Raw genomic sequence first — 26,268 nt, 5'->3', positions numbered from 1 at the left:
GGTTATTTGAGTACTTTTATACTTTTTCCTTTTCACGATTTTCCGTTCACACTCATTACAGATTTTGGTATCGTGCTCTACCATTTCTCAGTAAATTTATTCCTCTTTCATTATTTTAAATGTGCCCTTAGAGCCACGGAAATTTGTTTAGCAAATGTTCTCCATGTAAATGTTATGGTCATCATCATCCTTTGCCATTTCCTGCTTCTGGCTTTGTCGGCATAGAAGTCAAGCCTCTCCATTTTTGCTGGTCTTCCACCACTCCTCTCTTTCCACGGTGTTCCAATCATCTCCTAACACACTCTGCTATCTGCTCTTTCCACTGACATCTTGGTCTTCCCCTTGGCCTTATTCCACTCCTTGTGCATTGTAAGCTCTTGCTGGTATTCTTTCTGCAGCCATCCTCTTCACATGTCTGAACCATCTCACCTGTGCCTGATCTATCCTGTCCTGAAGCTTCAACACCCCCACTGTCTGTCGGATCTCAAAGTGGTATGGAGGTGTAAAATTGATGCCAGCAACTTAGTTTTTCGTGAGGTAAGGGGTTTAAAGTGCAAGGGTCACATTTATTAACCATGGTTAGGGGGGAGGGGTGCCAGAAACCTTCCGGACAGAATATGCTTGAAATGAGAAGTAGGTGCACCATTTGAGCATACTCTTCAATCAGCAAGTGAGGTGAGCATGGCTACCTGCGACTGAGGGGAAGGGGGCAAGCAACACTTCCACAGCAAGTCGCTGTAAATGGTTTCATCGTCTGTGCTGGGTGAAACTGGTTCTTGGTGTTCCTATGCTTTACCAATATATTTCTGCCAGCCTTTTTAGTGAAGCGAGGCTACAGCCCCTAGAATAACGTAGTGTGGAAAACAGCATGGTTCTGCGATCTGTGGCTGGTTCCACTCGAAAATGATCCGCTAGAGGCGCTGGTGTTGACCCCGGTGCTTGGTGTTCGACTGCTTATAATGGAAGTAAATGGAGTTTTCGCTGCAATGTCTGATTCTTTTACATGAAGCATTTCTATGAATGTGATAATTGCTATGATATTTGGTACAGTGGTCGCGAAGATATTAACGAACATTCTAGACAGTCGACCACGTCCTGTTATCGTCATACTTTCGTTAATAATACGGGAGAAAAAATACACGTGGAATGTTCTTGGCAACTAAATTTTTGTGTATGAATTAAGTTCATTATTATTATCATCATCATAATAATTTCTTTTAAAGATATACACACTGAAGCATTTGTATTTTTTATATTTACTGTCTCTTTTCTTCCATTTTAAACTAATCGCGGTGATGATGATAATGATGATTGCATGAAACGACAAGGGGAACCCCACAAAACTTTCTTAGTGCCATCGACATGAGTGTAAGGAAACTTTCAAACCAATGGGACAAGCGACACGAGATGTTCACACTGTCACACTAGTGACAAACACTTCCAGACTGTAAAATAGCATTCATTGCACATGAGGGTCCAAACAGCAAACGACACGTTCATATGGCGTATTCGCGTGCTACTTGTTACTTCGGTCGGAAAGCTCCTTAAAGGAAGGGTGCTGAAACCGAAGCGACGTGTTACAGGGGGAGTTCCCAACTAAGTGACAAGCGACATGGTGCCTTCAGTCTATTAGCAAGCATTGCTTGCGAGCAACAGATAGGCGACATGATAAACCGCACATTACAACAACAGATCTAGGCGACACAATAAGCCACACGTGTCGCTTTGTCGCTTCTGCGTTGCTCAAACTGGGCCATTTCCTCAATAGCTTGCAACATGTTGCCGTGGTTTGTTGTTCGTGCATACTCGATGCAATGAGTGTCTTGCTTTAGTGAGATTGCGCACCAAAGCGACAAGCACCACGCGACACTTATCGCTTGAGGATTTCACGAACCGAATGCTGCCCTGTGCTTCCCGTCATGCCGCTACGATGTGAAATGTTGCTCTTGATTGGCTCCTTTCCAAGCAACATGTGTCACTTCGGTATGAAAGTTGCCTTGGACCGAGTGATCCGTGTTGCTTTGGTGTGTAATCCTAGTATCGTTTGTCGCGTGTCGCTTTGGTGTAAAATCTCCTTGAGGAAACGGTGCAGTCAGAGCTTTTGTCCCTACGGTTCGAAAGGGTGCATTGATTTCCGACTGCTCGCTTTCAAGCGACATTTGTGGTTTGTCACCTCGGTATGAAATATCTCTCAGGATACTATTTATATTCTATTAACATAGAAAAATAAACTGTAATACACTGTGCAAGACCTGACATCTGGAATCACATTGCGATATTTCTTCTTGTGTTATGCATGCTATATATTTATTACTTTTCTTTCCAAATTAATGCCATTTCGTGACTGCAAATCACTCCACAAATATAATTGTTTCCATCAATTCACTTACCGCCTTTCTAGAGAAACAAATCTACACAATATATTCCAAAAACTAATTAAGCCGCATTACTTTCATAACAAAATTAGCACCTGGGTCGATCGCACTGCCATCTACTTGTCATCATCTCAGGGAACCAGTTTCTTGAGTTGTTTTCCACACTACATTATTCAAGGCGCTGTAGCGAGGCCGTGTGTCCCAGATTTGAATTCTGGTTAGGCATGGATGTATAATTGAGTTTGTCTCATCACCATTGTATAAATTCATAATTCATTCTTATTATGGTGATTAACAGAAGAAGCAGAAGAGCAATGTAAAATAACCGAAATAGAAATTGATGCATTTATACATGCCTGTTGCTAAAGTTCCAAAATAGAAATTGATGCATTTATACATGCCTGTTGCTAAAGTTAAATACTGAGTGATGAAGAGATAGGTAGCCTTTGTGCTCAAATACTTGTGCTACGATTAAGAAAAATTAAATTTATTGCTGATCTCTTAACTATATTTGGAATACAGTAAAGGGCAATGTAAAGCATTGCAGTCACATTGCTAATGTTTCACATCCCATCGTCTTTCTTCTTTCTTGTAGTGAGAATCACAGATATTACATTACAAATATATAAGAAAGGTTTGAGCAGGAATCCATGATATACTTATCATAACATGCTGCATAGCCAGGGTTCTTGGTTTCTAGTCTCTGATAAATTATGAGTTTTTCTTTTTCGTTGTTTCTTCATCTATTTTCTTGAAGCATCATTCATTTTCCATTGTCATTGGCTATGTGTATAGAAGGGACATAAATAAAGTAAAATTCAAAAGGAAAACTCAAGGAATCTAATTTTCCCATAAATTCCCAACTGCATATTTCCATATTTAATGATGCTTTCAGCATTACCATTCTTGTCAGGCAATTGAATTGGAGCAAAATAAACTACATGTCACTCAGGCATGACAATTCTTGTGTGCAATTTTTGTTTGCTGGCGTACAGTAGTTAATAACTTATCTTCTGGCTACCTAGATTTAAATCCATATTTTGTATTCCAGTTCAGTGGTTGACTCACAATTTCACAACTAAAGGGTTGGGTTGTATTTGTGTATTGTGCTTTGGTGCGCATGGAAACAGAAATCCCAAAGGTTCGCACTGAACAGAAAATTGTATATTCTCTCTCTCTTCCTCTCTTCCCTCCCCACAATTTAGGTAAACTTCAGTTAGAAAAATATTTAAGGAAGCATATCCACATTGAAAATCACATTCACCAATTGTTTTGATATGAGGCATTTCTATAGTCCCGAACGATTTATCTCCAGGAGATGACTGTATAAAGTTGCTAAATTTAATAATGTGGATGGCTTGCATATTTCAAATGAAAGTTCAACTTAAAGCCAACTTATTAAATTATACATATTATGTAACTCCCAGGAAGTGTAGTGTAAAACTCTTTAGCACTGTAATTAAGAGATTCTGGGGGCGATTCCCAGTGGAGCATATAGGCACAGTGGTTTGGATCCTGTCTGAGGACAAATTGCACCTAAAATCAACTTTGCTTTGCAATATTATTGTTTCACATTACTTTCCAATAATTATTGTATGTGCCTATAACTTCACAAGAAAGACAGTGTAGAGTATCTATTATAAATGAACATACAGTTTCTTCTTGGAAGACCCATTACGAATGCTTTTTAAGGAAAAAAAATTTGGATGTCGATGGTGAGAGTGGGAACCTGGGCAGCTGAGATCGAAGGAAGCTCTATTGGCTCACATGTTTAATGTTCGAGAGAAGACCAAACTTCTGCATGTGACTTGTGGAATCCTTGTCTCGTCGACTAGATGCAGTGCTTGAATCCAACTGCTGGTGGACAGTATTGAAACCCAGGATGGTTTAACCAGTGCCCTTTGCTATATCCATGAAAAAACTGATTTTACATATCCCCATATTTAATTTCTCCTTCCAATTCTTTCTGCTTAGTTTTGTGACCAAGTGCATTAAGAGGTCCACCTCTGATCCACCAAAGTTCCCGGGTTCAGTGTGGGTGTTATTTGTGGTGTCACCTAGTTGTCAGTCATGTTCATTAAGTTTGATGCCAACTGAGATGCAGGAAACTTGGCAACAGACCTGTTTCCAGCATCTCAGAGGCAGGGTGGGCCCAGTCCAGTTTTCCCCATGTGGGTTTTTTAGAAAAACCCAGTGAAAAAGGTTTTTTTTTCTTCAAAAAAAGTATTAGAATTTTTTAGATAAAACATTTTATTTGATTGATGCAACATAGTTGAGCAAATCTTATAACTTTGAATTGTGGGAACATTTTGGTTATCAGTCAGTTCCTTATGTGGGAGAAACAATAGTGGCACACATCATAGTGTCAACTGTGATAATCATTAATACAATACATTTTTGCATGTTTAAGCATTACAAGGAAGAATTGAGTACATTTTATTGAAATGTCGTTAATTGTGGCATAATTAAATCTGAACGTTCTTTAAATTATTTTTCTCCTTTCTCATCATAAAGGGTTTCTTGCCTATGCAAGACAAATGTTATTTGTGTCTGGTTAGGAGTTTTATACCCATGTAAATCATGCACTTTCATGATACACCACAATTTCAATTTTTCCTATTTTCTTCTTACTTTTTGTAAGGGTGTGGGATACTCAAGTAAATACAGTACAAATGTATACTTACATATTTTGATCATTTTTTACATTTTCAAACCTTTGAATAGACTATAGTTTTGAGGTTTGTGCATGACACTAATAGGAGCGTTATGTACTTGCACTATAATTTGACAATAAAATTATCAAAATATGGTACATGATTTAGGAGGAGCATGAGTTAGGGTGGATGTGCAGAGAGTCATGCTACTGTAAATTTAGAATCATTTAGTTAAAATTATTTCTGCAGCTAGAAAACTTGTGAGCAAAATTGGACAATGTGTCTTGAAGATGGTGGATGAAAAACTGATTTTCTCTGTACACCCCTTCCCCCAAAACTGTCAAGAATACATTTTTGGAGTATAAGGAATAAAACCAAGTCATTTTCGAGATTTCATTGGTCTGCAATTTTGCAGTAAAACTTTTAAAATAATATTTCACAGCTTAGGAGAGGAGTGGTGGTAAAATCACAAACGTTGTGTTTATGATAACCACCATAAATGGAAAGCTTTTGAGTTGCAATTTTTATAGTTGCAAGGTAACTTAAAGGATTGGTCTCACATTGTATTTGAGAAAAATTGGTGATCATGTTTAAATATAGTAGACGACAAACTGGTTTAACTTGTCTTGCAAGAGCTTTAAATTATGCTCATATTTAACTAGGTTACATTTTTGTAGATTAAGAAACACATCACTTGAGTTTAGGTTAATAAAAACTCTGTAATATATAGTGTGTGCTTTAGAAAGAGTTGGGGTAAGTCATGAATTTTGAGACCACGATAACTGCAGAAAATTTCAAGGTTTTTAGCTGAAATTAATCACAACTAGATACACCTCAGGAATGATTGTTTTTCATTTGCATTTGTTCAAAGCATTTCAAGATTGTAGATGAGAAATGGATTTTTCATATGCTGAGGTAGATTCGAAATTCTGATGACACTTTCAAATGGCTAAATACATTTCTGGAGATTAAGAAAATCTCTTATAAGAATTTTCGGGCATCACGTAAGCTACAGTTTGACAACAAATGTTTTGAAATATAGTGCATATTTTGGGAGCCTTAGGGACAATATTGGGGGTCACTAATGTTGTTATTACTTTTGGTAATCTGTGAACGAACTGTATTGAAGCACATTGAAAACATTGTGTTGCATAGTATTTTTGGATTATTTAATGGTCTATGGCATATGAAATAAATGAGATAAAAAATGTGTTTATAGCTGTAACATAATTCATTCCAACATAGGCACAACACTGCATTCACAAAATAATTTGTTTCGTAAACTAAAGTTACTAAAAATTACTGCATCTTGAAAAACATATTTTAACATGCTTAAATTTGAGTAATGTTGCAGGAGGAAGAAAGTAACAAACCTGATTGATAAGATTAAAATTCTCACTGTAAAAAAGTTGTTGTTATTGCTTCTTTTTTTCTAGGAAGAATGGTTCTGCCACTATTCAAGTTGATTTTTGTTATGTTACTGTGATGCTTATTAATGTGTTCATCACAACAGCTACTCAAAATTGTGTTATGTTCATAAACAATGATGCATCCAAGTATATATACTAGGGATGGGCCAATATGAAATTTTGGCTGATACCGATAAAGTAACAATATAAAATTTATTGATACCAATATTCTACCGATCTGATATAAAATTAGTAATGGTCCTTGAAGAACCTGAAAGGTTCATTGACCTCCTTAATAAATGTGTGTTTCAAGGTGACTGCAGTGGAAAAGAAATTGCATATTTACACATTTACTTTTTTAGAAATTAGGGCATGCAGATTATCCATAAAAATTACAAAAAATGGCAGAATTTTGCACTAAATTATCAGATATTTATCAATATATCAGATCAGTAAAATAATTGTTAATTTTACCGTTACACTGATATGCCTATATTGGCCAGTACTGATTAATCAGTCCCATCCCTAATATACACACACACACATATGCATTTCTCTCGTTTGATTTGGTTTAATTTACTTCTCTTTTCTGCCACCTTTGGCTTATCGCAAAGATGAGAATAAGTGATGATATGATGAAATTGATGAAGAGGCTTACAAAGAATACAGAAGGTCGATCTGCATATATGTGTCTGATTTTGAACTAGCACTTACCTTATGAAAATCCATGGGACCACCATCGGTTGGCCTCAACGTGATTACCTTGTGTCTTGGCAATAACCCTGCACCGTAACTTCCATTGTAGGAGGCTACGATGAAGTACATGAAGTGGAATCTTCTGCCATTCCTCCTGACAGGCTTTAGACAGGCCCCATGCAACTTCAGAGACATGGGTGGCATCACTGCAGTGCACGCTCACTTCTTCATCCCCCTGGTGGGCGACTGAATAGCTGGAACCTTGTGGTTTTTATGCCGCTTGATTATGTTCTTGATGGTTGTTGAACCCAAGGTGCATCCATGTTCTTTGCACTGTTTCTGAATTTTTGACACCGAATAATTGGTGTGGTTAAGTGCAACTACGTAGCCCTCCCAAAACAGTTCACCTTAGGAGCCATCATGTACACAACACACACTCGCAATAGTGCCATGATACTACAGGCTCTAACCGTCCTCCCACGCTTTTAATCCCTTGGATCGGTTGATTCTGTGTGCAGGGGTGACTGTTCAAAATCAGACACATATACGCGGATCGACCTTCTGTACCCAAGCCCAGGACAGGATTCAAACCCGGGACCTCTGACATTTCTCTTGTTAAAATAAAATGTTATTATTCCTCACCTATAATAAGGTGCCAGTATGGAGTAATGTTGTTTACTGCCATTAAAAAAATACCATTGGTTATAACATATTTTGTACTGCCCCCTCTTCCCGGTAGTGTGATTGTTGGATACACCAAAGTAGGTGCCTCCTCAGGGAATGCAACCCTGAAACCTGATAACAGCATTAACTATTACACCCTCCAGAAGAGTAGAATCAATCTGTTGGACAAATATTTTATAACAGTATATGATAACAGAAATGTTAAATAATTTCTCATTCGGTCAACTATACCCTGTGCCATATCTCTCTGGACGCCATGCATAGCATCAGAGAAGGGGAGGATATCGACTAGGCAGAGCAAAGCAGAGAATACGCAGCAGACCAACCAGACAACAACAGTGGTGCCAAGAGTTACAAGGTCTAAGAGGAGAGGTGCAGTATGCACCTCATTCTACAACTTCTGTGTTTGTTATCACACTGGATAGGTTGCTTCTCCGCTCCCCACTTCCCTTGCCAGCATATAGGGTGCCTACTGTAAGAGTGGAAAATACCTATAACTGCAGTCACTTATCCCCCCTCCATGCAATCCAGGTTCCTTTCATGTGTTCATTGGAGGAGCTGTCTTGCATCACTACTTACGCAGAGACCTTTTTTTTTTGTTCGCCTGCTCCAGAGATACTAGAACAGGGTATAAAGCAATACAAATTGAATGTTACGATACATTACTACTAGAGGGAAAATTTATTTCATTTTTATAATACAGGTAAGTGAAAATGATGAACCCGATTTCAGACATTTATTCTGTGAAATATAATAAACAAATGTTATTGTGAGACATGTGGTAAGAAAGGTAAACTGTCGAAGTTTTTTTTTTTAAACAAATCACAAGTGTTCTATGTGAGCATCTCGCGTAACATGGCACACATCAAGCCGAAAGTTTATCTCCTGCCAAACCTTGTGTAGCATGTTGCAGTCAATATCAGCAATGGCTGCTGTGATGCAGGCACGCAGGTCATCCAATGTTGTTGGAAGTGGTGGTACGTAAACATGATCCTTGACAAAACCCCACATGAAGAAATCACATGGGTTAGGTCAGGGGAACGAGGTGGCCAATGAAGGAGAGGTCGATCCTCCGGATATGCACGGCCTATCCAACTTTGTTCCAATGCCCCATTGAGATGGTCCCAAACACTGCCATGGTAATGTGCAGGGGCACCATTCAATTGGAGAATGAAATCTGCGCTATACTCTGCAAGCTGTGGAAGGAGCCATAGTTGCAGCATATCAAGGAAAACAAGTCCTGTCACAGTACGTTCATGGAAGAAAAAGGGCCCATAAATCTTTTCATGGGAAATTGCACAAAAGGCATTCACTTTCAGAGAATCGCGTTCGTGTTCCACAAATTCATGGGGGTTAGCAGTTCCCCAAATCCTTACGTTGTGTCTATTCACTTTCCCTGAAAGGTGAAAAGTTGCTTCACTGTACATTAACCTCTCAGAGAACCTATCCATTTCCATTAATGCGAGGAAATAGCACAGAAGGACGCGCACAAAGCATAATCAGTGTCTTTTAAGGCTTGAACTAGTTGCAAGTGGTAGGTGGACTTCTGTGGACTCTGCATGAAACATGTGCGCACTCGTTCCACGGTCTCTTCCCCAGTCGACGGACGGCCAGTCGATTTTCATTTACAGATGCAGCCCGAATCTCTGAAAGGTCATACCACTTACGAATGGCCTTCCCCGTAGGTGGTTCTCTCAGATATTTGGTACGAGAAATAACATTGCACACTAATCACAGACTTGTTCACATGATAATCAAGCACACAGAAAGATCTCTGTTCTCCAGTCAACGCCATTTTCATGCTCGCTGCTGACTCCTACTGGTAGAAAGTGGAAACACTGCGTGGAAACCAAACTTTGAAAGTTAACCTTTCGAAGTGCAAGTCTCACAATAACATATGTTTATTAGATTTCACAGAATAAATTTCTGTAATCGGGTCCATCATTTTGACTTACCCTGTACATATTTTTAAACATAACCTGAGAAAACCCAATAAAACCCAGTATTCCCTGTTTTTTAGAGTTATATCTGATTTTTTTCCCCGAAAAGAAAAAACAGGGGAAAATGCCAACCCTGCTCAGTAGGTGATCCCTTAAGATAACCTGCAGACTTCTGGCATGTATATATCGGCTTCCATTCCTCTCTCTTCCCTGTAGTGGTGCAAGATGCCAAAGCTGGTTGGAGGGAGAAGGAGAGTTTACTTTCGCTTGTTAGATAAGGTTTAGCATAATGCGGGGCAAAAGTGGAGGGCAACTGGTGCCCAAAGCCCTCCTTAATCACAGTCAGTAGTAAGAATTGTTCAGGTGTTATTGAGAGTTGCCGTTACAAGAAGACACTAGGCTTAGACTAAATTCTAGTGCTTATATTTCAATTCATTTCCTCGACAAATGCCTTCTTGATTAACTAGATTTTAAGTGGAGAATCATTTAGTTGTCTGCGAGTGTTCTTTTGCCATGCCACCAAAGCAAATCACTCACAGTGCCCTGCCCTCTCATCGAGATGTGTTGCTTCAGTGCAGACAATGTTGCTGTTATCTATCAGTGTTGCCTCCCTATTCGATCTTTGCATTTGCCATTGTTTGCCACTACAGATACATTTGAGACATTGCGTCCCCTTGCAACAAATAATGGAAGAGCAGACAGGCAACTGTTAAACAGTTGTTCCTTGCCCTTCTCTCCCTCTCTTTTTTTTATTTTTTCTTTTCCTTTCACTGTTCTTGATTTTGTATTGAGACTTCCTACAATCAAGAGATGTTAATTTTGTTCCGTTTCATATTCCGGCAATTTAGCTTTGTGCAGTAGCGGCTTACATTGCAAGCCAAAAAACAGTAGACAGGTAATATTAACATTTCTATTTTCATCCATTTCATGATTGTATGGAACAATGTGGTGGTAAATGTGCACTGCTTGAGAATATAATAATAATAATAATATAATATGCAGGCTCGGTGTTCGAGTGTTAAGTGGTTGGCTTTTGATCTCGCTGCTGAAGTTTCCAGGTTCTAGTCCCGTCATGGTTGTTTATGAGCGTTCCTGCATGAATTTCATATAATCATCATTCATCCTCATCATTGCAATTAGCCAAAAGTAGCAGAAATGCGAAATAACATAACAATAATAATAATAATCACCATGATAATTATAGCTGCCCATTGACTGAGAGTATTGTGTGGTCGACTCACCTAAAGTTCCAGACTCGGGTCTGGGCTAGCGTGTGTGTTCCTTTATGAGTGTTCATTTATCAATTTCGTCAATTCATCCTTCATTCTTGTTGTGAATAACCAATAAATGGCAGAGAAGCCACAAAAATAAGATGTAAAATAATAAGATAAAATAAATGCTCCTGAAAATATGCATTGCAACAAAAGAATAGTAAGTGGTCTTTAATCTGCATTTTTTTGTCAATAATGACTGGAAACATGCTATAACTCACAAACGAAAAGGTTTAGTGAACGTTTCAAAGCAATGTAGGGTTGCAAATACTACAATTATAGGGTTGGAAACACTGCACTCCTTGTGAACTGCTCTTCCCAGTGAAACTAGATGATATGAGATTCTGGGTTGCATAACAGTAAAGATGAGCGATTCTTAATTTTGTGGGTGTACATATATTAGGTTTTGGCTCATATTTTCCATATTTTAGTTATTTTTACATATTATTTCCATATTTCCAGACATTTCCCAACATGTACTGTATATTCGCACAATAACTTCATGTCCCCGTGTGACTGAAAGATTGGATTGGATTGGTGTTTTAAGTTCACTTTATGAACAGTAAGGCTAATCGGGACTGGACCTACAGTTTAAAGTGGGATCTGAACTACTATGTGCCTCCACCGGAAATCGAACCTGGGACCCCTTGATTACAAGGCGACGATGCTACCACTGCGCCATCGGGGAAGCCTGTGACAAAGTCAATTTTACACCTCCCAACTTTTTGATTTTGCTATTGTAAAATACTTGAAATTCCTGTTTATTTACAATTGTTGTCAACAATAGAAAATGAGGGCTCAAGCATCGGCTCCTGCTTGTTACAAACATTATTTTGGCAACATTAAAAGACAGTCCCAAGTCAAACAGTCCATTGCTTATGTCCATATTTAACTCCATATTTTGGTGAAAATAACTAAATATGCATTTGCATTTGCATATTTAGCACATTTTTACTGCATATAAGTCTGTTTCCTGGTGATAATATGGGAATGGGTAATCTCATTTACTCTGGTAAGCTTACTTTTAATTTTTCCGAGCAAATTTTCTTCACGATCTGATGGCAGAATCGATCACGAAGAAAATTTGTGCGGAAAAATTAAAAGTAAGCTTATCAGAGAAAATAAAATTACCTATCTCCGCGTAACCACCAGTCAGATATCTTTAGATACAATGGTAATCTCATGTCCATGATAATGAAAAAAATATAATGCAGCAATGCATTTGAAAGCACTATCTACATAGGTAATGAAAACATTTAAATTTCCTTAATTTCTATGCAACGAAACTTTGTAGTTTACTAATTTTACTACAACTGAGAACCACTTGCAACTAGATTAGTGGAAAACTTATAAGCTATTACACCAAATATGTATTTGTCTTGTGTAAAAGTTCAATAGAAGTGCCCTGTTTTCGTTCTTCTGTAAAAATTCTTTTAGAATTCTTTGTCATCCTTTCTATGTTCAAAATTTTTAAGGAAGAAAATTTGTCTTCCCCATGGACCCCATGCATTAATATGACTCATTGCAGAAAAAGACTGTTCAGCTGTAGCTCAAAACACTAGCAGTCATGTTTGCAAAGAGCTCCCAAGAATACCATTTTTATTGTTTCCATTCATTTAAGCTTCACATGCAGATCTTCTTTTTTTATATACCAGTACTATGCATGCTTATAATTGGACATTAATTTCTTAATATCTAACACGGATGGGACAAATTAATTGGTACTCTATCAATCAGTATTGGCCAATATAGGCATATCAGTTTATCAGTAAAATTACCTATTATGTTTACTGATCTCGTGTACCGGTATCTATAAATATCTTATAATTTAGTGCAAAATTATGCCATTTTGTTATACTTTTTATGGATAATCTCCATGCTCTAGTTTTAAAAAAGTAAATGTCTAAAGATACAACTTCTTTTGTACTGCATTCACCTTGAAACACACATTTATTAAGGAGAAGTTCTTCAAGGAACATTTGGAATTTTATATAAGATTCGTGAATTATGTGCAGTAGGTCAGTTGTTAGGGTGTCTGACTACCATGCAAGAGACCCAGGTTTGATCCCCGGTGGGGAGAACCAGGATCTTTTCCACCTGCTCAAGTGGCTCTGGCACCCACCCAACGTCACATAAAGTGGGTACCTGGAGGATACTCTGGGAGGTGAGAGCAGCCAGGGGCTTGGTGCTGATCACATCACCCCCTATACGCCTTCATGTCATGGTGCAAAGCACAGGGGAGCACTTCATTTTTTTTTTATTTTTTTTTTTTAATATCAATTATCGGTATCAGAAAATTGTATATCGGTATCGGATAAAATTTCATGTTGGCCTATCCCTAATATATAATCTTTATATCAAATGGAACTAGTGGCGTCTCGTCCCTTGGGGCTTCCGGGGTTTAGCCCCTAAAGAAAAACGAACATATTGATGTAATTCTCAATCACCAGAATGCATAACTATCACACAGTCTTTTAAAAAGCGATTTTTACCCACGTAAATTCATCGTCTGCTGCGATGGATACGACAGCGCTCCTAGCGGCATTGATGTCAATTTCGGTCTGCGAGGCACATCGCAAAGGAAGGCGTGGCCTACACCCAAATAAGCTGCAGTGAAGGTCACATGCTAGCAGGGAGGGAAGGGGATAGTGCAATGGCTTTGAGTGCTGATTCGGGGCTAGCTCCGTTGCATCGTGTTCGATCTCACGTGTTGTTCTGTAGTGTTTTGGTGGCTTTCATTCGCTATGTTTGAGTGATTTTGGCAGGGTTGATGTTCGAGCACAAATTGATGAAGGACATAGGCTGTCAATTACAAGACACAATGAATTTGTCCGGAAAAATAGGCATATATTAAAGAGAATTATCGATTGCTTAAAATTCTGTGGTCGACATGAACTTGCTCTACGAGGACATAATGAAAGAGAACAATCTTTAAACAGAGGCATCTTCCCAGATTTATTATCCCTTCATTGAAGGGGGAAAACTAAAGAGGGACTTTCGTGTTCTTTATTGTAGTGAAGAGTTGAAAAACATAAACTCTATCAGTAGATTGCATTCATTTTTTATTTAAAATTATTTAGAGGGTACCTTTTCAGAAACAGTAAAAATGACAAACATAGTTTTAATAACTCCAGTAGCAACAGCTGAATCTGAACGATGTTTCAGCACATTGAAGCGTATTAAAACCTGCTTAAGAAATGCAATGGGATAAGACAGACCAAATGCCTTAGCACTTGCTTACAATAGAGAAAGCGGTTGCATTTAACAAACAACTTTGTGACAGTAACTTGTTTTGCAGCAAGCGATGGTTGGCTATCAAATTGGAAAAAACGACATGGCGTGCGGCAGCAGACAGTCACCGGGGAAAGTCGCTCAGCTAACGAAAAATATGCAGAAGAATTTGTAAAGAAGATACGGAAGATAGTAGAGGAAGAACATTTAACTGCAGATGCCTTGTACAACGCTGATGAAACCGGCCTCTTTTACAAGATGCTTCCTTCAAAAACATTAGCTGCCAAGAACGAGAAAGAAGCTGGGGGCACAAACAACAGAAACAGCGTGTAACCATAATGGCGTGTTGTAACGCAAATGGGAGTCATAAACTACCGCTCATGGTGATTAAGAAATCCGAAAATCCACGTTGGTTTCAACACAGCGACAGAAATGCACTACCAGTGCAATATTGTGCCCAGAAGAAAAGGTGGATGGACAGAGAAATATTCTCTCGGTGGTTCCACCAAACATTTGTACCAGCTGTGAGAAAAGAACTGAAGAAGAAAAACTTCCACTGAAAGCCATCCTTATAATTGACAATGCTCCCAGTCATCCTTCTGATGTGACTCTAAAGTCCGATGGTATAGAAGCACTCTTTCTTCCACCAAATGTGACAGCCCTGATAGATCCCATGGACCAAGGGATTTTGGAATCAATTAAATGTCATTATCGACATGCACTTCTTGTTTCCTTGCTGAACGAATGTGAAAACGACTCTACCGAAGTTATGTTGAAGGTATGGAAAGCAATCAACTTACGTGACGTTTTCCAAACAGCAGAAGCATGGGATAACGTGGAGAACGCAATCATAATGAAGAGCTGGAGAAAAGTGTGGCCATGCATTGATGCAGAGTTGGAGCCAGTACTGAGCGACAGCGACGAGCCAGTCAATTCGGAATCATCAATTGCTGACAATATGTATATTGATATGTTACACAAGCTTCCGGGAGGAGGAGAAATTGATGAAGAGGATGTTGCTAAGTGGCTGAATGAGGAAAACTGTGAGATAGACCAAACTTTAACAGATGAAGAAATAATCAAAAGGGTGATTATGAAATGATGAAGAGGACACAGGAGGGGAGAGCATGAAGATTTCCCACACTGCTGGTGTGGAAGCTGCAGACATCTTCCTGGAGTACATTATGCAACAACCAGATACATGCAGTACTGATGTAATGCTTGTAAAGCGTTTGCGTGATAAAGCATGTCGCCGTCGCGTATCATCATTCGACAACTAAAAATTCGTGACATGTTTCATAGTGAGTAATACTACTGTATATGTACACACTGAATGACTAAATTTTCTATGTAAATGAATGTACAGTGTCTTTGGATTTAATAAAGTAAAGCCTGTATAGTCCCTATGTGTTTAAACTACATAGTAGTACGTAATTTCCGACCCTCTCAATAACCCGGCACTTCCGCAAATCCGGCTCCCATATGTGCAAGTAATGGCCGGATTAGCGAGAGACTAGTGTATTTTAAATTCTTTAAAAAAAATAAGTCCAGTTTTGTAGTCTAGAAGAAAAAAATACCTATTTTTTGCAATTCATGTGAATTGTCATTATATTTTAAATTCTTTAAAAAATAAGCCCCAGCTAAATTTGATTCCACGAGACGCCACTGAATGGAACAGAAATCAATACCATTCTAAGTTTCCTTGGTTTAGATTACAGTTCAGGACCTCCTATTGGTAAATCAGAAACAAAATATGAAGGAACAGCAATGTATAAGTTTTGCCAACATCGAATGACAGGGTGGCTACTCACCGGGAATTGTGCATGAATTTTTCTCCGTAGATGTGAAAAATTGCAAATTTTATTAATAAAAAAACATTGAATGAATACATATTTATAAATGTCCTGAGGTAGGTTTTTCACAGTTTAGCTTCTATTTTTATCCAGGAAGTAAAATAAAGTTGCATGGAAAATAGAACAATTCTCTCAATCAGTTTATTTTGTTAGTGTCCTTTGCAGAACAGTCTATCTGACAAACAGAAGATTATTACAAGAAAACGTATCTTGAACTTGATTAGTTAAAATTTGAGTTAGAAATTCTTATACAATTAACAGTTTTTCATAGATTAGTGTATCCCGTAACATTTGTGACTTGTGTTTGTAGATGTATTTCGAGTCTGAGTATGTGAAATGGAGAATGTAAATTCCGCACTTTACATTTAATATTTTAAATATACAGGGTGGCACGGAGCCGACTGACACATTTGATATGCTCATAGATGATGAAACAAAAGAAGGAGAATAAGGAAAATCGTATGTAATTGTACATTGAAGTATGCAATTTTATTACTAACAACTTACAAGTTCATTTTTTGAAAATTACATCAGACAGGTGGCCTCCTTCGGCATCAATGCATTGTTGCAGACGTCTCTGGAAATTATTGTACACACGTCTCCGTAGTTCCTCATAAATAGCCGTTACTTCCTCAACAATGGCTTCTTTCAATTGTTGAAGAGTCGTGATATGCCTTCTGAACACACGGTCTTTCAAGAATTCCCAGAGAAAAAAGTCAGGGACAGGAAGATCGGGTGACCTAGCTGGCCATGCAATCTCTCCCCTTCAAGAGAGACCACTTCGGAACAACTGTCAAACGTGTTCCATACTGATTCTTGTGGTGTGGGCTGTTGCACAATCCTGCTGGAAATAAAGTGTTTTGGGATCAATAATTAGACGTCGTAACTCGGGTTCCACAAAGTGTTTCAACATTACCACATAACGTTTCGAATTAACAGTCACTGCTTCTCCATTGTCATTTTCAAAGAAATACGGCCCAACAATCCCAAACACACCAATCCCACACCAAACTGTCACTTTGGGAGAGTGCAATGGTGTTTCATGCAGTTCTTTCAGGTTTACTGGTGACCAGTAGCGCATGTTCTGTTTGTTTACATAGCCCGAAAAGTGAAAATGTGCTTCGTCAGTCATTAGCAAATTATTGATGGTGTCAGGGTTCTCCCTTAGCAAATTAATCATGGTAGTGCAGCATGTAACTCTTGCTTCCTTGTCTGTGTCATAAAGTTTTTTAACAACCTGCATTTTGTTTGGGTGAAATTTGATATCGTTTAGCATTAAAGATAAACCTTTCCTACTCACGTCTAAAATCTGAGACTGCTGGCGTGCCAAGCGTTGTGGACTACGTTCAAATGCTTCCCTCACTCTCTGCAAGTTCTCGGGCGTACGCACTGTTGTTAGAGTTCCATGTTTCACATCCAATACACTGCCAGTTTCTTCAAATTTCTTCACCCAAGCCAATATGTTATTCGGAGACAGTACATTACCATGTCGGCTAACAATGAATTGTTTTCTGAACAATCGCTGCACTTTAACCACTGACTTCGTTTCGTAATAACTACGAACACAGAAAATGCAATGTTCAACGCTCCAATGGTCCATCATGACTGTTGCTGTGTTCTTATGAAATGGCATCCTATCCTCTTCTAATCCCCCCCCGCAATCCACTTCAAACTATCGCGCATGCGTAATATATTCAACTTTCAAATGTGTCAGTCGGCTCCGCGCCACCCTGTATATACCGTTAATTGTATTGAAGTAGAATTTTTGAATTCATTGGAATCATGCAGACCCTTTATATTGTTAATATAGTTGCCTTTGTATGTGTGAGGGTGGTGAGAGGTGGTATTAAGTAAGGTTGAAATAGAGAAAACATCTGCTTGCAGCCTTGAATTTTTGGAAATTTCACCTTGAAAACGAGGAATTATACTTGAATTTTATCATAGTCCTAGAGTGGTCACCCTGAATGAACTGCAATATATCTAATGAAATAATGTGTATTTTTATGTGTAGATATATGACTCTAACATTTACTACACTGTTCTACAATATAAACAAAAATAATGAACATGCAGTGGACTTTACCTAAAAATTGCCATATTTTGTGCATGGTCCTGTAAAGCAAGCAAATGGAAAACACAGTTAAGTAAGTATACTGTATTACAACACCTTGAATAGGTAGTGTGGAAAACGGGATGGTTCAGCGTGCTCTGGTGGTTCCTCTGCATTATGATCCATTAAAGTCGCTGGTGTCAGCCCAAGTACTTGGTATGCATCTGTTTATAATGGAAGTAAATGGGATTTTCGCTGCAATGTCTGATTCTTTTACATGAAGCATTTCTATGAATATGGTAATTGCTATGAAATTTGGTACAGTGGTTGTTAAGTTATTAACGAACATTTTAGACAGTCAGCTACATCCTGTTTTCATTAGGGATGGCCAAAGGGATCCTGATCTGAAAAGTTACAGATCTGGTTCCGGATCCAGGTCCAAAAATTCCAGATCCGGGTCCAAAAGTCGGATCTGGATCTGGATCCGAGAGTTTGGTATCTCCCATTATAATATTACCACACCTTAAATGGTATTATGATCTTAGATAACAAAGAAATTTTTCATTAGTTAGTCCTTGAAGATTTTTTTTTTAAGTGCTGTCCCTAAAATACTTTTCTACGCATCGGCTAACACTCTCGTGCACAAAAATAACCTTACTTGTTTAACATAAATTGTCAGAGGGGATTTTGTAAATGCCATTGAAACGAATATGTATTCATTCAAATGTATTGGAAATGGAAACACACATAAATGTGAGACATTCCATTCCAGGATGAAACCTTTAACACATATAACAAGATAGAAATGTTATACAAAAATTATACAATTGTTCTACAGTTACAGTTTTACAAACTAACTGTAGATCAGAGGCTAATTGCCCTAGATAGTTGAATGATATAGCGTTGTACGCGGAATTAATCACAGATTCAGGTGATATAAAACTTATGCACTTTCGGTGTATATATGGAGGGGGAGGGGGGAATCCCCCCCAAAAATATTTTTTAAAAAAAATGGGGTTCCCCCCCTGAAATAATGGACATAAAAAGGTTAACATGCACATAGAAATTATTGCTGGCATGTAAGAAACAGAATGCAGTTTCCAGGGGTAAGGGAAACTCATTGCTTTAGAACAACAAAGCCACCCTTCCTTTGTCGGCAAATTTTTTCCCTTCAAAAATGACTCAAAAAAGAAGTCTCCTTTTTCCTGCCATTTTCATTCATCAACATTCATTTCTGTTAAATACATGTGTTAACAACAATATGAACAAAGAAAATTCTACACAAAAGAATTCTAGCCAAAAGTAGCCAAGTTATAACGTAAAAACTACGACCTTGACACAGCATTTCGATCGAGATGATTTGCACCACGATTGTTACCTAGGAGTATCTCGATCGGGCACTGAAAGGTTAAAGGAAGAGTACTCGGACCAAAGTGATGTGCCACTGGGGGAGTTCCCAACAAAGTGACAAGCGACATGGTCAAACAACAGACCTAAGCAGCACAATAAGCTGCACATTACAACAACAGATCTAGGTGACACGATAATCCACACATGTCACTTTGTCACTTGTGTGTCACTCAAACAGGGCCATTTCCTCATAGCTTACAACGTGTTGGTATGGTTTGTTGTTCGCACATGTGCAATGCCATGAGATGTCTTGCTCTAGGGACATTGCACACTGAATATGTTCATCAGTATCCCATACTCTTTAGCGATACCACTTTTCTTCCTCACACCTCGCCACACTTCTCTAAGAAGTTTTACTTTTTTTCTGTAATGTTAAACTATTTGCGTGTCACATTTTAACATTGGGAACAAGGTACCCTGACTAATCACAATTGACAACTGAGAGCACATGAGAAGACTTTCACAAATCATTGGCTCTTGAGGGTTCAAGGACGAACACCTATACACAAAGGGGTGGGCAATCCAATGTTATTGAAGAGAGGGTGGAGGTTGCATACCTGCATACCAACAAACAGACACTTTCTCTTCACTAGTGCTGTCTCTGGATAGCTGCCTTCGAATTGTCCAAATAAAAGGTTCCAAATTAGAATTACATATGGATTTTTAACATTGGTTTCAATAGGAATTTCAAGGGGATTTAACTTCCATTCAAATTACTGAATAATTCAAATTATCGAAGTTTGAATTAAAAAGATTCCGCTGTACAAGCAAAGAGAGGCACCTCCAGTAATGAAACCCATTATTTAGAAAATGCTTGTATTAGCTAGCATTTAGGAGATAAAGATTCAACTTTGTTGTATTTACTGTTTGGGCCATGGTGGTCTAGTTGGTAGGGTGTCTGACTGCCAGTGGGAGACCTGGGTTCAATTCCAGAGGTGGGTGATATAAGGTCTTAATTTTTACAGCCTTGTCCATCACATCAAGTGGCTCTGGGGCTCACCCAGCCTCGAATCAAGGGTACCTGAGGAGTAAAGGCAGCCAGAGTGTGGTACAAATCTCATCACCTCCAAAGTAACCAAGATCGAGAATGTGTGGGGTCTTACCCCCACATTCCCTAAATGTGCCTTCAGGCATGGTGACATATGCATGGGGAACTTTGCCACTACCTTACTATTTGGGCTCCTACGTGGTCAAATGGTTAGTGCTCTTGCCTTTGGTGCAGCTGATCCCAGGTTCGATTCCCAGTGGGAGCCCCCAACATTTCACTTTGAGAACCATTGATGAGCTACTTGAAAAGAAGAATTAGTCTCAAAAGCCAGAAAACAGTGACAAGGGCACTCAATGTGCTCACTACACACTTAGCAGGCCCTGGTCCTTAAGAGTGGTGTGCCACCATCGAGTTTAAGTTTTTATACTTACGGTGTTGATGAAACTGAAATTGTATCCCAAAACAAACAAAAGAAAAATAAAAGTAGCTAGAAATTTCAACTTGTCTTTGTGAATGCTCACGCAAGAGTGACTTCATGATGTGAATTTTCAATTTGTAAGGTAACTTTGTGTTCATTCATTCAGCCTTATCATCATCATCTATCATCTTGTAATGCTTATAATTTTTTTAGGGGTGGAACAGGTTAATCGATAGTCTATCGGTATCAGCTGATATAGGCATATTGGTAAAATTTCCAATTATTTTACCAATCCGATATGTCTATAAATATCTTATAATTTAGTGAAAAATTCTTCCATTTTTTGTAATATATATATGGGTAATCTCCATGCCCTACTTTTTTAAAAGAAAGTAAATGTCTAATTATGCAACTTCTTTTGCACTGCAGTCACCTTGAAACACATTTATTAAGAAAGTCAATGAATCATTCAGTTTCTTCAAGGGCCATTTGGAATTTTACATTGGATTGGTAGAATATTGGTTATCGGTAAACTTTATATTGGTACTTTATCAGTATCAGCCCTCCTTTGTTTCAGAAATACTTTAGATCTGTAGTTATTGTGTTAGTGTCACATTCTCTTTTTTAACAATGGAAGACAACATGGGACATAATTTCGCAAGGTGAGTGCATCATGTGACAAAATACAGTCAACCAGACAGGGAGCTCTTCAGGGACTCCTGGCATCATAGGGCACTGCACTAACCACTCTGCCATGAGGTTGGCTATTTCATTTTCAAGTTTCAGAGAATAATTACAAGGCCACAAAATGGGGGAAAAAATGAAAAAAAAAGTTTTTTTAAGTGGGCTGGGCTAACTTTGGAAAACCCTCATTTTGAATAACCACCATCTTGGAAAGCTACTCTACTGATATGTCTAGCTCCTATCTATTTTCATGTTTCCAATGGCCCAGTGATAAAGTGATGTTAGTTCAGGGTGGCTACTCACTGGGAATTCTGAGTGAATTATGGACTCCGGGAATTATGCATCGAAAAATTGCAACTTTTATTGATCCACATTCTATTGAGTTTAAACATATTATAAATGCCTCAAGGCTAGATAAATAAATCTGCATGGTAAATAGAACCAAATTCTCTTGGTTCATTTAGTTTATTTTGTTAGTGTCCTTTGCAGACCTTGGCAGACAGAAGATTATTGCAAGATAAAATATATCGAAGTTGATTAGTTAAATTTGAGTTTGAGGGCCTCCCTGATGGTGCAGTGGTATCTCCGTTGCCTTGTAATCAAGGGGTCCCAGGTTCGATACCCGGTGGCGACACATAGTGGTTCGGATCCCTGTTGAAACTGTAGGTCCATTCCCAATTAGCTGCACAAAGTGGACTTAAAACCCCATTTCAATCAATCAAATTTGAGTTTGAATTTATTATAAAATTAACAATTTTCCGTAGGTTAGTACATCCCATAACATTTGGTACTTGTGTTTGTACATGTTTTTCACATCTTCTGAGTACTTGAAATGGTAAATGTAAACTCTGTACCTTAAATTAAATATTCTAAATACACAAGATACCGTTTAATTGAATTGAATTAGAATTTTTGGATACATGGAATCACACAGACCCTTTAAATTGTTAATATATTTGCATGTATGTGTGAGAGCGGTAATACATAAGGTTGAAGCAGAGAAAACATTACTTGTATGCTTGAATTTTTGGAAAGTTTGCCTCTTAAAACCGGGAATTATGTGTGAATTTTATCATAACCACCCTGTAGTTTCATCTGGTGCCCATATTTTGTGCTGGAGATGAAAATGCCCCATATGCAGGCAATCCTTAAGTTGTGAATGATTGAAACTAATCCATATGTAACCTGTGCAGAATTGATCATGATATTGCATACACTAAAGTCGTTTTCACGTTCAGAAGACACAATGGACAATGCTTTTCTCATGGGAAAATACGAGCGTGCTGTTGTGAAATTTCTCGATTTACAAATTTAGCTTACGTAAAATCGGTACCTGCAGTTTTGCAGGAAATTTTGTAGAGAATACGATGGTGAGCACAAAAAACTGGTAACTTGCTTACATATTTTTGGATAAATTAAAAACGCAAATTTTCTGTGAAAACAAAATTTTTACATTGTTTTCATTCCTAACGTTGAAACATGCCGTAAAATTGAAGCATTCATTATGAAAAAAATTGACACTGTTTTCTAATTGTCATAGGATGTTGGTGCTCAGAATTTATCAATACTTTAAAGCATATTCGCATTAAAAAATATTCAAATAAAGTATGTGGAGATTTTTTATATTCGTGCAGTAGAAAATGTCGTTGCTGGCCATTTTTTGTTCTGTAATTCCAAGCAAAAACTTCCAGCGACAAAGTTGTTAAGAAAATAATGAAATTATTTTTTATAACCACTCAAAGGTTCCCAGAAATATTACTTCCATGCATTTGGAGTTTCTTTTTAACCCGAACCGCGCACAATGTAAGGAGAAGTTGTCTGACCATCTTGAGCTGACTCACCGCAGCATTCCGGCTAATCACCACCAAGTTTTCGAGTTGTTAATTTTTATTTACATTCAGTAAAAATATTAACTTCATGCAGTTTGTTATAATAGAATTGCAATTACTTTAATTTAATAATTGACAATTATTTCCAATGCTGCTGTTGTGAGCAACTTTAGTGCTGTCGCAAATACACATTTTTGTTTACATTACTGTCGACATTAATACTGAAATGAAGATCACCTTTCAGTCAGTTTCCAACGTACACATAAATTCATAGACAATAATGAATTTATATATATGTGGAACACATTACCATATCTCAATGTTATTCTATGAAATAATTACAGAGAAAGGCGAATGAATATTAAATGTGCCTGTGTATTAAATTAAATCTAATGGGAAAATGACATGCTAATTAACTGTAATGTTCACAGTATAATATTAATATTAATAATTACATATAATTATCATTATATATACAAAATATGTAACACCTTCATTGTGAAGGAAGCTCATCATTTCCCGGCGACATGAGCTAGCGCTGTATTGGCAACACTGTGCGGTTTCTCCATAAGCGCCGTTGTGTCTTCTGAACGTGAAAACGACTTTAGGAAAGGTACAGAAACCAGACAAATGTGTTCTGCATGATCTTTCTGAACTCGACAAGAGATCTTGTCCAACGATCTATTCCTGTTGATTTTGGCAGCATGAACATGAGGTGTTATTGAAGTGCATTGCTACTAGCAATGAAAAACTGATCCTGTACGTCCTAGTACAGGAGCCACAATGGGCTACTCAGAAGGCTTCTGAGTACCATGAGGGAGACCTGGGTGGTGGATTTCAGGTGGCGGGCAGTTTTCTGACTTGTAGCAAAACAACCAGAATTTGTATACAGGAGTCCACATCCTGCTCATGCTCACCTCCATGAAGTATAGGAGTATTGCTAATACAGTATGTAACATTCTTATTCATACACACGGATTTTCAAAGAAAATGCTTTAATATCTGGAAGGAAATACACTCTTTTGAAATTGTTTCCTTACAATTCGATAACTAATATCATTAGGAACATAAAATCTTACCCAAATTCTGTATAACCAATGACATTAATAAATTAAATGAAACTGAAAGAGAAACATGCCATTTTTTGTACAACTTTTCTATTCGTACACTTAATAATATAAAAGAAAAAAGTATATTCAGAGCAAATTGACTCACAGTTCTAATACTTTGATGCGTATCCTTTGGCTTTAATTACTGCTTGACGCCTGTTCTTCATAGAATTAACCAGTTTCTGACATGTTTCAGACCTTATTTTATTCCACTCGGCTTGCACAACAGTTTTCAACTCTTGTTTGGACTTGACGCCTGCTTTTTGGACTCGCCTCTTCAAAATTGCCCATAAATGCTCGGTGGGATTTAAGTCTGGACTTTGAGCTGGTGTTTGTAGTAGTTTGGGCACATTTCGTATTGGCCAATTCATGTTAACTCGCGCCTTATGCTTACTGTCATTGTCTTGTTGGAATCTGTAGATAGGCGGCATGTCCATTTTTTGGACACTCTGCTTTACATTGTTCTTTAATATGTTCAAATATGTGATATAATGCACCCTGGAACACATGATTCACTAATTATTTGTGCCTGACATATGCATCCATGATACCATCAATAAACTGGATGGTACCAGTTTTTGGACGACATACAGCCCCAATTCATTAATGACCCACCACCGTGTTCAGCTTTTGGAACTGTATTAATGAGATCATTGTCTTTATTTGATTTTCTCCAGGCCCTATTTATCCCATCTGACCCGTATATATTAATCTTGGACTCGTCTGACCATATGACACTATCCCAAAATTCGTGGTCCTTGTGGATGTGCTCCTTCGCGAATGAAAGTCTATTCCTGCGATTCACCTTACGTACATACGGCCTTTTTCGTGGTATTCTGCCATGATATCCATGCTTCCACAAGGCACGTCGGACAGTTTGATCGGACATCATCTTGCCAGCAACATTTTCTACTAACGGTCGTAACTGAGGAACACTTGGTCGGGGGTTTTCTCGCACTCTTTTTAAAATAAAGCATTCATTACGTGTATTCAACCTTCTATCTTTTGGTTTTCTCGGCACATTCTATGCTGAACCATCCTCTCTAAATTTGTTTACTATGTATTGAACTGTGGAGTGTGATTTATTGACTGTTTGTCCATTTTTTCTTAACGAATAACCTCTAAGGGCCAAATTATAATAACATCCTTCAGATCGGAACTAAATTCCTTCACCTTGCCCATTTCGAACACTCTGATAGATAGACGATAGGCCTACAACAATACCTACGTCAGCATTCCGCTTGACGGGGAGCGCGCCTGCATGTTCAAACTTGTTACGAAGTTGCAAACTGCATGAAATCGTGGTGGCGCTGTATGCGAGGAAGATTGAAGCTCTTGCCTGTACGAATAACAATGTTGCATAAAACAGCGTGTTTTTCTCTTTTCACACAAATTATATGCTCTTTTTATACATTTTGAACATACAATTTTATTGACATTTGTTGCTGAAACCTTCATTAACATTAATTTCCAGGTACATATGAAAATGATTATATTTACTAGTAGATATGACATTTTTCCTCGGAAATTCTATGTGTACGAATAACAATGTTACATACTGTATATATTTTTGTTTATTTTCAGCTGAAACTGGACCAAAGTTCGAGTGTCCTCAGGCAGGATGTGGGAAGAAATGTCACAAAGCCAATCTCCTGAAGGTATGTCTC

At 38.0% G+C, this 26,268-nt stretch overlaps 1 protein-coding gene across 8 annotated transcripts in view; it reads left to right on the top strand.

The window, feature by feature from the left end:
• LOC145984152 (uncharacterized) overlaps positions 1 to 26,268 on the top strand; it is a 233,421-nt gene that overhangs the window by 102,061 nt on the left and 105,092 nt on the right. For all 8 annotated transcript variants that reach the window (XM_083117627.1, XM_083117624.1, XM_083117621.1 and 5 more), the window contains exon 10: positions 26,186 to 26,259. In XM_083117627.1, coding sequence (XP_082973753.1) covers positions 26,186 to 26,259 — 74 coding nt within the window. The remainder of the gene's footprint in view (positions 1 to 26,185; positions 26,260 to 26,268) is intronic.

The sequence above is a fragment of the Lepisma saccharinum genome, chromosome 2 (genome assembly GCF_977018435.1).
Source record: "Lepisma saccharinum chromosome 2, izLepSacc3.1, whole genome shotgun sequence".
Classification (NCBI taxonomy): Eukaryota; Metazoa; Arthropoda; class Insecta; order Zygentoma; family Lepismatidae; genus Lepisma; species Lepisma saccharinum.
This window is presented reverse-complemented; position numbering and strand designations above follow the sequence as displayed.